This window comes from Petromyzon marinus (assembly GCF_048934315.1).
Source record: "Petromyzon marinus isolate PM22_M1 ecotype Great Lakes invasive population chromosome 80 unlocalized genomic scaffold, UKy_Petmar_22M1.pri1.0 chr80_unloc.1, whole genome shotgun sequence".
NCBI classification, from domain to species: Eukaryota; Metazoa; Chordata; class Hyperoartia; order Petromyzontiformes; family Petromyzontidae; genus Petromyzon; species Petromyzon marinus.
The window spans coordinates 1153617-1169309 of record NW_027422629.1 but is presented as its reverse complement, the minus strand read 5'-3'; the positions used below and the strand labels follow the sequence as shown (position 1 = coordinate 1169309).

Below are 15693 nucleotides of genomic sequence, written 5' to 3'. Positions count from 1 at the left end.
TTAAAAACCTATTCCTATATCTTGTTTCTGGCAAAGGAGGTCTCATAATGGTCCTAAGATCGTCCGGGACTTTCCGTTCGCTAAACGCTAAAGTTGCTTGATCCATCCTGCCGTGTTATTCCAGAGAGGGGGGTGTGGTGGTGGGTGGTGTGGGTGGTGAACCTTGGTGCGACGTCGCAGGAACGTTGAAGCGACGTTCACCGAGGATCCGTGTGCGAATGTCACTGAGCGAGTTCGCTGCTCCTTGATGGCGCCCCTCGTCGCCATCGAGGTCACGGCTATAAAGTGTGCGACTTTAAACACTGGCGTGTTGGGAGTCGTTTGTTGGTGGTCGTGGTGGTGGTGGTGGAGGTGGTGGTGGTGGTGGTGAAGGTGGTGGTGGTGGTGGTGGAGGTGGTGGTGGTGGTGGTGAAGGTGGTGGTGGTGGTGGTGGGGGTGGTGGTGGTGGTGGGGGTGGTGGTGGTGGTAGTGGTGGTGGGGGTGGTGGTGGTGGTGGTGGTGATGGTGTTGGGGATGGAGGTGGTGGTGGTGGTGGTGGGGGTGGTGGTGGAGGTGGTGGTGGTGATGGTGGTGGTGGTGGGGGTGGTGGAGGTGGTGGGGGTGGTGGTGGTGGTGGTGGAGGTGGTGGTGGTGGTGGTGGTGGTGGTGGTGGTGGTGGTGGTGGTGAAGGTGGTGGTGGTGGTGGTGGGGGTGGTGGTGGAGGTGGTGGTGGTGATGGTGGTGGTGGTGGGGGTGGTGGAGGTGGTGGTGGTGGTGGTGTTGGGGGTGGTGGTGGTGGGGGTGGTGGTGGTGGTGGTGGGGGTGGTGTTGGTGGTGGAGGTGGTGGTGGTGGTGGTGGTGGTGTTGGTGGTAGTGGTGGTGTTGGTGGTGGGTGGGGGTGGTGGTGGTGGTGTTGGGGGTGGTGGTGGGGTGGTGGTGGTGGTGGGGGTGGTGGTGGTGGTGTTGGGGGTGGTGGTGGTGGTGGTGGGGGTGGTGGTGGAGGTGGTGGTGGTGGTGTTGGGGGTGGTGGTGGTGGTGGTGGGGGTGGTGGTGGAGGTGGTGGTGGTGGTGTTGGGGGTGGTGGTGGTGGGGGTGGTGGTGGTGGTGGTGGGAGTGGTGGTGGTGATGGTGTTGGTGGTAGTGGTGGTGATGGTGGTGGTGGTGGGGGTGGTGGTGGTGGTGTTGGGGGTGGTGGTGGGGGTGGTGGTGGTGGTGGGGGTGGTGGTGGTGGTGTTGGGGGTGGTGGTGGTGGTGATGGTGGTGGTGGTGGGGGTGGTGGTGGAGGTGGTGGTGGTGATGTTGGTGGTTGGTGGTGGAGGTGGTGGGGGTAGTGGTGGTGGGGGTGGTGGTGGTAGTGGTGGTGGGGGTGGTGGTGGAGGTGGTGGTGGTGAGGGTGGTGGTGGTGGGGGTGGTGGAGGTGGTGGGGTAGTGGTGGTGGGGGTGGTGGTGGTAGTGGTGGTGGGGGTGATGGTGGTGTTGGTGGTGGTGGTGGTGGTAGTGGTGGTGGTTGATGGTGGTGGTGGGGTGGAGGTGGTGGTGGTCGGGGTGGAGGTGGTGGTGGTGGTGAGGGTGGTGTTGGTGGTGGTGGTGGGGGTGGTGGTGGTGGGGGTGGTGGTGGTGGGGGTGGTGTTGGTGGTGGTGGAGGTGGTGGTGGTGGTGAGGGTTGTGTTCAGTTGAAGGCAACTTGTGTCGCGTTGGGAGGATGGTTACGGGGAGGAGGAGGATGATGATGAGGATGACGAGGAGGGTGATGATGATGATGAGGATGATGAGGAGGGTAATGATGATGATGAGGAGGGTGATGATGATGAGGAGGAGGGTGATGAGGATGATGAGGAGGATGATGATGATGAGGATGAGGAGGAGGGTGATGAGGATGATGAGGAGGATGATGATGATGATGAGGGTGATGATGATGAGGGTGATGATGATGAGGATGATGATGAGGGTGATGATGAGGGTATGTGATGATGATGATGATGAGGAGGGTGATGATGAGGGTGATGATGATGAAGATGAGGGTGATGATGAGGGTGATGATGAGGATGATGATGATGAGGAGGGTGATGATGATGAGGATGATGATGATGAGGAGGGTGATGATGATGATGATGAGGGTGATGATGATGAGGAGGATGATGATGAGGGTGATGATGATGATGAGGAGGAGGGTGATGAGGGTGATGAGGGAGAGTGATGAGGAGGGTGATGATGATGAGGGTGATGATGAGGGTGATGATGAGGAGGATGATGAGGAGGAGGATGATGATGAGGGTGATGATGATGATGAGGAGGGTGATGATGATGAGGATGATGAGGATGAGGAGGAGAGTGATGAGGATGATGAGGAGGGTGATGATGAGGGTGATGATGATGAGGGTGATGATGATGATGAGGGTGATGATGGGGGTGATGATGAGGGTGATGATGATGAAGATGAGGGTGATGATGAGGGTGATGATGAGGGTGATGAGGGTGATGATGAGGGTGATGATGATGAAGATGAGGGTGATGATGAGGGTGATGATGAGGGTGATGATGAGGGTGGTGATGATGATGAGGGTGATGATGAGGGTGATGATGAGGAGGATGATGAGGAGGATGATGATGAGGGTGATGATGATGAGGAGGGTGATGATGAGGGTGATGATGATGATGAGGGTGATGATGATGATGATGAGGAGGGTGATGATGAGGGATGATGAGGATGATGAGGAATGAGGAGGATGATGATGAGGGTGATGATGATGATGAGGAGGAGGATGAGGAGGAGGAGGAGTGAGCGTACCGTCACTCTACAACGTAGACTCATCTTGGTTCTTCGCTAATTAAAACACAATCAACGTCGTTTTCTTGCCCTCTGACCCCCCAGGCACACATTAGGCCCCGCCCACTTTTCGTTGTGCCACCGACACGAGTTGCGGCTCCGCGTGATTTCCGCCCTTCCCATTGGTGCCCTCTGACCCCCGGGGGCACACGTTAGGCCCCGCCCACTTTGTGCCACGCCCACTTCCAGAACCTTCCCCATTATTTTCACGTGATTATCGCGCCGAACGCCGCGAAGCTGAAACAAGATCAAGTTGTCACACTACGGGGGGCTATAGCTACCAGTGGTCATCTCCTGCTGGGTCTGTCACGTGACCTCGTGCACCTAGCCTGGCACAGTAGGTGGGGTACAGCTGCTGGTGCTGGTGCTGGTGATGGTGGTGCATCTAGCGGTGGTCATCTCCTGCTGGGTCTGTCACGTGACCTCGTGCACCTAGCCTGGCACAGCAGGGGGGGATACAGCTGGTGGCGGTGGTGGTGGTGCATCTACCGGTTGTCATCTCAGTCAGCCAACCCATGGCAGCTGCTGGGTCTGTCCCGTGACCTCCTCCTCCTGCACCTAGCCTGGCACAGCAGTCAACCCATGACACTTGCTGGGTCTGTCCGTATCCTCCTCCTGCACCTAGCCTGGCACAGCAGGGGGGGTACAGCTGGTGGTGGTGCATCTACCGGTTATCTCAGTCAGCCAACCCATGGCACCTGCTGGGTCTGTCCTGAGACCTCGTGTACCTAGCCTGGCACAGCAGTCAACCCATGGCACCTGCTGAGTCTGTCCTGAGACCTCGTGTACCTAGCCTGGCACAGCAGTCAACTCATGGCACCTGCTGAGTCTGTCCTGAGACCTACTGCACCTAGCCTGGCACAGCAGGGGGTGTGGGGGGTAAAGTCACGTATGTAGAAATACAATAAAATTATAATATAAAAATCATAATAAAAAATTATAACCTAATTTTATTGTACGTGATTGTTTTAATAGTATTTTATTGTATTTCTACATACGTGACTTTACCGAAAAAAAACACAATGAGTAATTTTATGCAGTCACGAAAGCTTTAATACTTTATTATCACACTTCTACGGGGAAGTTACCGTTGTAATTATGTGTAAGATGTGCCCCTTTTTTGAGCTGCCGTTTTGTATTTACAAGAGAGGTGGTCCTTTTTTGAGCTGCCGTTTTGTATTTACAAGAGGTGGTTATTTTTTGAGCTGCCGTTTTGTATTTACAAGAGAGGTGGTCCTTTTTTGAGCCTCCGTTTAGTATTTACAAGAGGTGGTCATTTTTTGAGCGGCCGTTTTGTATTCACAAGAGGTGGTCCTGTTTTGAGCTGCCGTTTTGTATTCACAAGAGGTGGTTATTTTTTGAGCTGCCGTTTTGTATTCACAAGAGGTGGTCCTTTTTTGAGCTGCCGTTTTGTATTTACAAGAGGTGGTTATTTTTTGAGCCGCCGTTTTGTATTCACAAGAGGTGGTCCTTTTTTGAGCTGCCCCCTCTCTCTCTCTTTCTGCCTCCCTGTGTCCGTCTTTCCTCCCTCCTTACCTCTTGGTGGACTTGTATATTTCTATTTCTACCGACCGTGTACCTCGTATTTTTCATTCTATCTACGCCGGTATGTGCAATCCAAAGGTTGAACACGAAATTTACACACTCTTCTGAAATTCGTGGTCCGCCAGGAAGTGTCTAACTGTGCCGTTGGCCTGACTGGATGTGGCTTCACGTAATGTTTTTTCAGATTTGTTGAATTCTCGTCTCTCTCATCATTTTGTTGTTGTTTACCTCCGTGATTCGTTCTTGACACCTGACGAAGATTGCTTGCGTTGTGATCGAAACGTCGTCATTGCTTCTTGTTTTAACGTAATTTTATTGACTTTACCGAAAAAAACAATGAGTATTTTACATTATGAGACCTCCTTTGCCAGTAACAAGATATAGGTTTTACCCTTTTAACTGTACACCTTTTGGCGTCTTCTTGTCCAACACCAGTGGAGACTAAAGGGCTCTAAGAAAAGCCATCTCTGGTGTGGACTAATCAAATTCAAGGACAGTGCCAATATTATTATTATTATTATCAGAGTTGTCTCATTTTGTTTGCATTTTGACTGCTTGTGTTGTGGGTCATTGCAAACACGACGCCTTGAATAAAGGTGTCAGTTTTTTGTGCCAGTTACAAGGGTTTAAAAACCTATTCCCACAACAGTGAGTAATTTTATGCAGTCACGAAAGCTTTAATACTTTATCATTATTATCATCATTGTTGTCGTCCAGTCCGCCCCACTACCCCCAGATCTGGTGGCAAACTAAGCGCCGGTGGCAGCGGCCTCCACTCCCGCCGCCACCCCCCCCCCCCTCCCTCCCTCCCAACGCGGGGCGGCGAATTCGAAGCGTTGGTGCACTTCCAGATCTGAAGCTTTCGTGACTGCAAGGGTCCATACGCTCTTTGGTTCTATTCGGTAAAGTCACCACGTAGTAGGTAAAAAAAGTTAAACGACGAAAAAATCACGACGTTTCTGCCACCCCCATCCCCAACCCCAATCCCACCCAGCCCCCCCCCCCCCCCCCAGTTCCGCTCCTTGGTGCAACCCGTTGGCCGGTAACCTCCGGTCACCAGGTCTCCGGGTTCACCCGGAGTGCCATGGGGCCCCACGGTGAACTCCTCCTCATCCTCCTCATCCTCCTCCTCCCTCCTCCTCATCCTCCTCCTCCTCATCTTCCTAATCCTCCTCCTCCTCATCCTCCGCCTCCTCATCCTCCTCCTCCTCATCCTCCTCCTCCTCCTCATCCTCCTCCCTCATCCTCATCCTCCTCCTCATCCTCCTCCTCATCCTCCTCCTCATCCTCATCCTCCTCCTCATCCTCCTCATCCTCCTCATCCTCCTCCTCCTCATCCTCCTCCTCATCCTCCTCCTCCTCATCCTCCCCCTCCTCCTCCTCATCCTCATCCTCATCCTCCTCCTCCTCATCCTCCCCCTCCTCCTCCTCATCCTCATCATCCTCCTCCTCCTCCTCCTCCTCCTCATCCTCATCCTCCTCCTCATCCTCCTCCTCCTCCTCATCCTCCTCCTCATCCTCATCCTCCTCCTCATCCTCCTCCTCATCCTCCTCATCCTCCTCCTCCTCATCCTCCTCCTCATCCTCCTCCTCCTCATCCTCCCCCTCCTCCTCCTCCTCCTCATCCTCCTCCTCCTCCTCATCCCTCCCCCTCCTCCTCCTCATCCTCATCCTCCTCCTCCTCCTCCTCCTCCTCCTCCTCCTCCTCCTCATCCTCATCCTCCTCCTCCGCCGCCGCCGTGCCCCGGCGCCCTCGCCCCCTGTCCGCCGGGGGGCTGGCACTGAGCGTGTGTCGGTGTTGGCGGGGGGGGGAGGCCGCCGAGTTTCGTAAAAAAAAGTTTAAAAAGTACACAAACTCTTTGGTTCTATTCGGTAAAGTCACCACGTAGTAGGTAAAAAAAGTTAAACGACAAAAAAAATCACGAGACGTTTCGGCCACGACAACAAGCGGCCTTCATCAGGTGAAGGGACCGGACTGTCCAGAGGACAGCGCTGGAGTGAAGACAGCCAAGCCCAGTTCGCGTCCTCCCACACAGCTTAAAGGACGCGACGACCTGGGCTAGGGCTGTCTTCACTCCCAGCGCTGTCCTCTGGACAGTCCGGTCCCTTCGCCTGATGAGGGCCGCTTGTGTTGTGGCCGAAACGTCGTGATTTTTTTTGCTATTTTATTTTTTTTACCTACTACGTGACTCTACCGAGCAGAACCAAAGAGTTCGTGTACTTTTTAAACTCGGCGGCCCCCGCCCCGCCGCCAACACCGACACACGCTCAGCGCAAGCCCCCCGGCGGACAGGGGGCGAGGGCGCCGGGCACGGCGGCGGCGGAGGAGGAGGATGAGGATGAGGAGGAGGAGGAGGAAGAGGAGGAGGAGGAAGAGGTGGAGGAGGAGGAGGAGGAAGAGGAGGATGAGGAGGAGGAGAAAGAGGAGGAGGATGAGGAGGAGGATGAGGAGGAGGAGGAGGATGAGGAGGAGGAGGATGAGGATGAGGAGGAGGATGAGGAGGAGGAGGAGGAAGAGGAGGAGGAGGAGGAGGAGGATGAGGATGAGGAGGAGGAGGAGGAGGAGGAGGAGGAGGAGGAGAGGAGGAGGATGAGGAGGAGGATGAGGAGGAGGAGGATGAGGAGGAGGAGGAGGATGAGGAGGAGGAGGAGGATGAGGAGGAGGAGGAGGAGGAGGAGGATGAGGATGAGGAGGAGGATGAGGATGAGGAGAATGAGGAGGAGGATGAGGAGGATGAGGAAGAGGGGATGGGATGAGGAAGAGGATGAGGCGGGGCATGAGGCTGAGGAGGATGAGGAGGAGGATGAGGATGATGAGGAGAATGAGGATGAGGAGGAGGATGAGGAGGAGGATGAGGAGGAGGATGAGGAGGAGGATGAGGATGAGAAGGATGAGGAGGAGGATGAGGAGGATGAGGAGGAGGAGGATGAGGATGAGGAGGAGGTGGAAGAGGAGGAGGATGAGGAGGAGGAGGATGAGGATGAGGATGAGGAGGAGGATGAGGATGAGGAGGAGAATGAGGATGAGGATGAGGAGGAGGATGAGGAGGAGGATGAGGAGGATGAGGAGGAGGAGGAGGATGAGGATGAGGAGGAGAATGAGGATGAGGATGAGGATGAGGAGGAGGAGGAGGATGAGGAGGAGGATGAGGAGGATGAGGAGGATGAGGATGAGGAGGAGGATGAGGATGAGGAGGAGGAGTAGGATGAGGAGGAGGATGAGGATGAGGAGGAGAATGAGGATGATGATGAGGAGGAGGAGAATGAGGAGGAGGATGAGGAGGAGGATGAGGAGGATGAGGAGGAGGAGGAGGATGAGGAGGAGGATGAGGATGAGGATGAGGAGGATGAGGATGATGAGGATGAGGAGGAGGAGGATGAGGAGGAGGAGGATGAGGAGGAGGATGAGGAGGAGGATGAGGAGGATGAGGAGGAGGATGAGGATGAGGAGGAGGATGAGGATGAGGAGGAGGAGGAGTTCACCGTGGGGCCCATGGCACTCCGGGTGAAACCCGGAGTTCTGGTGACCGGAGGTTACCGGCCAAAGGGTTGCACCAAGGAGCGGAACTGGGGGGGGGGGGGGGTGGTGCTGGGGGGGATTGGGGTGGGGGATGGGGGTTGGGGTACCACGGGGAACAGGATCAGGTCCCTCTGGAAGGCCCGAGAGGGGAGGCGTGGCTAGGGGCGGAGGAAGCCCCGGGGGTGGTGGTGGTGGTGGTGGCTGGCAACTGTACGCCGGACACCTGAGACCCTCGCCAGCTGGGGGAGCCAGGCCCCGAGCCAAGGGGCCTCGCCTTAGCTGGGGGTTGGCTAGCCCCGAGCAGGTGCCTCCTTGGGGTAGCTGGTGAATGGGGGGGGAAGGGGGCGAGCGATAACCCCTCCGTGTTTCAGGGCTCGGCGTGAGACAAATGGGTTGCCTCCAAAGAAGTCCCCGCCTCCCTCGTGTGAACCAGTACATGTTTGTGTGTGTGTGGGGTGGCGTGTGGTGGGGGTGTGGGGGTAAGGGGGGGATGGGGCTGGGTGGGTGCCCACGTGACCAATTGTCCACCACCACCACCACCACCGCCCCCACCACAGCCACCACCACCACCACGCTCACCGTGCTAGACATGAAGCAGTGAGTACGTGGGCACGGCACCGGGATTTGAGCCTCGATTTGAACTTAGATTTGAACCGAAATTTGAACCTAGATGTGAACCTCAATTTGAACCTAAATTTGAATCTAGATTTGAACCTAGATTTGAACCTAGATTTAACCTCGATTTGAACTTAGATCTGAAACGAAATTTGAACCTAGATGTGAACCTCAATTTGAACCTAAATTTGAACCTAGATTTGAACCTAGATTTTAACGTCGATTTGAACCTAGATCTGAAACGAAATTTGAACGTAGATTTGAACGTAGATTTGAACCTCAATTTGAACCAAGATTTGAACCTCGATTTGAACCTCGATCTGAACCTAGATCTGAACCTAGATTTGAACCGAAATTTGAACGTAGATTTGAACCTAGATTTGAACCTCAATTTGAACCTAGATGGATTTGAACCTGGATTTGAACCTGGATTTGAACCTAGATTTGAACCTAGATATGAACCTAGATTTGAACCTAGATTTGAACCTAGATGTGAACCTCAATTTGAACCTAAATTTGAACCTAGATTTGAACCTAGATTTTAACCTCGATTTGAACCTAGATCTGAAACGAAATTTGAACGTAGATTTGAACCTAGATTTGAACCTCAATTTGAACCTAAATTTGAACCAAGATTTGAACCTTGATTTGAACCTCGATCTGAACCTAAATCTGAACCGAAATTTGAACGTAGATGGATTTGAACCTGGATTTGAACCTGGATTTGAACCTAGATTTGAACCTAGATATGAACCTAGATTTGAACCTAGATTTGAATCTCAATTTGAACCTAGATTTGAACCTCAATTTGAACCTGGATTTGAACCTAGATTTTAACCTCGATTTGAACCTAGATTTTAACCTCGATTTGAACCTCAATTTGAACCTAGATTTGAACCTCAATTTGAACCTAGATTTGAACCTGGATTTGAACCTGGATTTGAACCTAGATTTGAACCTAGATATGAACCTAGATTTGAACCTAGATTTGAACCTCAATTTGAACCTAGATTTGAACCTGGATTTGAACCTGGATTTGAACCTAGATTTGAACCTAGATTTGAACCTTGATATGAACCTAGATTTGAACCTAGATTTGAACCTCAATTTGAACCTAGATTTGAACCTGGATTTGAACCTGGATTTGAACCTAGATTTGAACCTAGATTTGAACCTTGATTTGAACCTAGATTTGAACCTGTATTTGAACCTCAATTTGAACCTAGAATTGAACCTGGCTTTGAACCTAGATTTGAACCTAGATTTGAACCTAGATTTGAACCTCAATTTGAACCTAGATTTGAACCTAGATTTGAACCTCAATTTGAACCTAGATTTGAACCTAGATTTGAACCTAGATCTGAACCTCGATTTGCACCTAGATTTGAAACTGGATTTGAACCTAGATTTGAACCTGGATTTGAATCGACATCTGAACCTAGATCTGAACCTGGATTTGAACCTCGATTTTAACCTAGATTTCAACCTGCATTTAAAATCCAGGTTGTAAAGGATTAGCAGCCAACGAGCAAAGGGGATTTCCACGTAAAACAGAACGTGGCCAATCCGTTACTTGTACAGCAACGCCCGTGTGTTTGGAGAGCAAATCCACAACATTTACCATCTTGACTCTTAGATAGCCAACAGGGCAGGACAGAGGCTGCGGCGCTGATGTTTTGTGGGCAGCAGAGGGCAGCAGATGACAGCGGTGTGACACTTGGTCGAAGGGTTTTTATTTTTTAATTTAAGACGTTGTGGACTATTCATTATTTGACATTTTGATCGCATGATTTCCCACTGCCGCTGGGCTAGTGTGCAGTCGCTTCTTTTGATTTCGCTTTTAACGATCAGAGGATGCAAGAAGGTGCTCGGTGTAGTCGGCACTTGGTTTGTTTTACGTGAACTACCCACCCCCCCATTTTTAATGAAAGATTTCACGAAAGATTTCACGCTCTGCTCTCTTTAACCCTTAGCCCTTAGCTCTCTCTCTGTACCCCATTCTCTCTCTACCCCCTCTCTCTCTCTGTACCCCCTCTCTGTCTACACCCTCTCTCACTACCCCCTTCTCTCTCTACCCCCTCTCTCTCTACCCCCCCTCTCTACCCCCTCTCTCTCTACCCCCTCTCTCTCTAACCTCTCTCTCTCTACCCCCTCTCTCTCTCTCTACCCCCCTCTCTCTACCCCCTCTCTCCCTACCCCCTCTCTCTCTCTCTCTACCCCCCTATCTCTCTACCCCCTCTCTCTCTCTACCCCCTCTCTCTCTACCCCCTCTCTCCCTCCTCGATGTAAATGTTCTGTTGCAGGATCGAGAGCCGCACATCACGAATGATTGCACCTCGCGCAAGTGGCTTACCACCACCACCACCAGCACCACCATCACAACCACCACCACCAGCACCAGCACCACCATCACAACCACCACCACCAGCACCACCAGCACCACCATCACAACCACCACCACCAGCACCACCAGCACCACCATCACAACCACCACCACCAGCACCACCATCACAACCACCACCAGCACCAACAGCACCACCAGCACCACCATCACAACCACCACCATCACCACCACCACCACCAGCACCACCATCACAACCACCACCATCACCACCACTACCACTACTACCATCACCACCACCACCAAAACCACCACCACCATCAAGACCACAACCACCACCAGCACCACCACCACCAGCACCATCACCACCACCAGCACCACCACCACCGCCACCACCACCAAGACCACCACCTGCACCACCACCATCACCATCACCGCCACCACCACCACCATCACGTGGGAACATCCATAGCAGCAGGCAAACACTCTGCAGAGCGTGCTGTGATGTTGATTCTAACTATGGAGTTGAGCGAAAGCTAAACTTACATTGTCGGTGTAAGGTCCCACTGCTGAGATGCAGCTACGAAGCAACTTTATCAGGCAGGCCACAAATGAGATCAGCTCAAGCAAAGTGGCTTATCACCATCAGTCAGCATCATCACGTTGGTAATGTGTAGCAGGCAAATGTTGTGAATGGACGGAGATGCGTGGAGACACACAGAGACCCACAGAGACCCATAGAGACAGACAGAGATGCATAGAGACACATAGAGACACATAGAGACAGACAGAGATGCATAGAGACACATAGAGACACATAGAGACACATAGAGACAGATAGAGATGCATAGAGACACATAGAGACACATAGAGATACATAGAGACACATAGAGACACATAGAGATACATAGAGACACATAGAGACACATAGAGATACATAGAGATACATAGAGATGCATAGAGACATATAGACCAATAGAGACACATATAGACACATAGAGACGCATAGAGATACATAGAAACACATAGAGATACACAGAGACGCATAAAGACACGTAGAGACACATAGAGACACGTAGAGACTCATAGAGACACATAGAGATACATAGAGACACATAGAGATACATAAAGACACAGAGACATATAGAGACACATTGAGACACAGTGAGACCCATAGAGATACATAGAGACGCATAGAGACATATGGAGACACATAGAGACCCATAGACACCCATAGAGATACATAGAGACACATAGAGACCCATAGAGATACATAGAGATACATAGAGATACATAGAGACGCATAAAGATACATAGAGAAACATATAGATACATAGAGACACATAAAGATACATAGAGACACATAGATATACATAGAGACAGATAGATATACATAGAGATACATAGAGACACTTTGAGACACATATAGACTCAGAGACACATAGAGACACATAGAGACCCCTAGTGATACATAGAGACACAAAGAGATACATAGAGATACATAGAGACACACAGAGACCCATAGAGACACATAGAGACCCATAGAGACACATAGAGACCCATAGAGACACATAGAGACACATAAAGAACCATAGAGACACATAGAGACTCGTAGAGATACATAGAGACACACAGAGACACATAGAGACACACAGAGACACATAGAGACACATAGAGACTCATAGAGACTCATAGAGACACATAGAGACTCGTAGAGATACATAGAGACACACAGAGACACAGAGACACACAGAGACAAATAGAGACACACAGAGACTCATAGAGACTCATAGAGACCCATAGAGATACATAGAGACCTACAGAGACACATAGAGACACATAGAAACACATAGAGACCCATTAAGACACATAGAGACTCATAGAGATACATAGAGACACATAGAGACACATAGAGACCCATAGAGCAACATAGAGCTACATAGAGACACATATAGACACATAGAGACACATAGAGAATCATAGAGACACATAGAGATACATAGATACTCGTAGAGATACACAGATATCCGTAGATATGCTTCGAGACACATAGAGACCCGTAGATATGCATCGAGACACATAGAGACCCGTAGATATGCATCGAGACACATGGAGACCCACACAGACACATAGAGACACATAGAAACACATAGAGACCCATTAAGACACATAGCGAGTCATAGAGATAAATAGAGACACATAGAGACACATAGAGACACACAGAGCAACATAGAGATACATAGAGACCCATAGAGACACATAGAGACACATAGAGACACATAGAGACACACAGAGATACATAGAGACTCGTAGAGATACACAGATATCCGTAGATATGCATCGAGACACATAGTGCATGTGTCTGACGGGATACATGTCCACGTGATGATGACGATGAGTCACGTGGTTGAGCTGCTAGCTCTTGCGATATCCAGAGTGTCGCTTTTCTGAAGAAGGTAGCTACATAGTAGCAGCTCAGTAGTGGGGGCTTACAACAGGTAAAATGAAAAAAAAATAAGATTTATTAAAAAAAACTTATTTTCTTAAAAAAAACACGCTTTAATGAAATGTACCGTAGTAGTAATGGAAGAACTGCACGACTTTAGGAAGTTGCCCCGAAGCTTTGCCACAACGTAAGGGAGACCGTGGTCCAATTACAGCCAACGTCAGTTGAGCGTGGACAATTAGACCCAGGCGGAAACATAACGTGTACAAAACGACGTTAAAAAAATATATATATTTTTTTATTTTTAATGATAGAATATAGTGTTGTCATCACAATGCCATAAGTATATCGAGTTTGCAGTCGATACCACATTGCGAAGTGGGTTAAAATCGAGTTATAAGATTTGACGATACATCAACAACAACAGACAGAGTGAGTTAAATGAATGCGTGGAATAAAAAAGGTTTATTTTAGTCATTGGGTCTCTCTGAGAATCTATCGGTCTCTGTGTGAGTCTATAGGTACCTGTATGAGTCTATGGGTCTCTGTGTGAGTCTATTGGTCTCTATGTGAGTATATGAGTCTCTACGTGAATCTATGTATCTCTGTGTTAGTCTCTCGGTCTCTGTGTGTCTATAAGTCTTTCTGGGAATCTACGGGTCTCTATGTGAGTTTATGGGTCTCTGTGTGATGAGTCTATGTGTCTCTGTGTGATGAGTCTAAGTGTCTCTGTGTGATGAGTTTATGGGTCTCGTGTGGAGAGCCTATGGGTCTCTATGTGTGCCTATGAGTCTCTATTTGAGTCTATGGGTCTCTCTGTGAGTCTATGGGTCTCTCTGTGAGTCTACGGGTCTCTGTGCGAGTCTACGGGTCTCTGTGTCAGTCTACGGGTCTCTGTGTGAGTCTATGGGTCTCTGTGTGAGTCTATGGGTCTCTGTGCGAGTCTATGTATCTCTGTGTGAGTCTATGTATCTCTGTGCGAGTCTATGGGTCTCTGTGTGAGTCTACGGGTCTCTCTGTGAGTCTGGGTCTCTCTGAGAGTCTATGGGTCTCTCTGTGAGTCTACGGGTCTCTGTGTGAGTCTATGGGTCTCTGTGTGAGTCTACGGATCTCTGTGCGAGTCCACGGGTCTCTGTGCGTGTCTACGGGTCTCTGTGTGAGTCTATGTGTCTCTGTGTGAGTCTATGGGTCTCTGTGTGAGTCTACGGGTCTCTGTGTGAGTCTACAGGTCTCTGTGTGAGTCTACGGGTCTCTGTGCGAGTCTATGGGTCTCTATGTGAGTATATGGGTCTCTATGTGAGTCTATGCATCTATCTGTCAGTCCGTGGGTCTCTCTGTGAGTCTATGGGTCTCTGTGTGAGTCTACGGTTCTCTGTGTGAGTCTACGGGTCTCTGTGTGAGTCTACGGCTCTCTGTGTCTCCGATGGATCTCTACGCATTTGGAGTCTTTGGCCGCTGATAAAGATCCCCACGTTACTATGACGACGACGACGACGATGACGATTATGATCGCCCACATCGTTTGAGTCCCTGTCATCCGTGATAGACAGGGCGTGGTAAATATAACAAAAAAATAAAGCTTGCCGCACCTGGTGAAATTAAACAGGGAGGAAATAAAATACTTTGAAGGTCTTGATTTAAAGATTTCGTGAATGCCGAAATCCAAACTCTTTGGTTTTTTCGGTAAAGTCATCACGTGGGTAGAAAAATCTTCGTTAATAATTTAATTAGTAATGAATAATTTTTTTTATCTACGTTAGTCTGTGGGTCTCTCTTTAAATCTACGGATCTCTGTGTGAGTCTGTAGATCTCCGTGTGAGTCTATGGGTCTCTATGTGAGTCTATGTGTCTCTGTGTGAGTCTATGGGTCTCTATGTGAGTCTATGGGTCTCTATGTGAGTCTATGGGTCTCTCTGTGAGTCTATGGGCCTTGCTGTGAGTCTATGGGTCTCTATGTGAGTCTATGGGTCTCTATGCGAGTCTATGGGGCTCTCTGTGAGTCTATGGGTCTCTATGTGAGTCTGTGGGTCTCTATGTAAGTCGATGTGTCTCTATGTGAGTCTATGGGTCTCTCTGTGAGTCTATGGGTCTCTATGTGAGTCTATGGGTCTCTATGTAAGTCGATGTGTCTCTATGTGAGTCTATGGGTCTCTGTGCGAGTCTACGGCTCTCTGTGCGAGTCTACGGGTCTCTGTGTCTCCGATGGATCTCTACGCATTTGGAGTCTTTGGCCGCTGATAAAGATCCCCACGTTACTATGACGACGACGATGACGATTATGATCGCCCACATCGTTTGAGTCCCTGTCATCCGTGATAGACAGGGCGTGGTAAATTATACAAAAAAATAAATATTGCCGCACCTGGTGAAATTAAACAGCGAGGAAAATAAAATACTTTGAAGGTCTTGATTTGAAGATT

At 50.1% G+C, this 15693-nt stretch overlaps 1 protein-coding gene across 1 annotated transcript in view; it reads left to right on the top strand.

The window, feature by feature from the left end:
• The window catches only part of LOC142908331 (uncharacterized), a 41339-nt gene that overhangs the window by 3413 nt on the left and 22233 nt on the right, over window positions 1-15693 (top strand). Inside the window, exon 2 of the mRNA XM_076058877.1 lies at window positions 750-871. Within this exon, the coding sequence (XP_075914992.1) occupies window positions 750-871 (122 nt within the window). The remainder of the gene's footprint in view (window positions 1-749; window positions 872-15693) is intronic.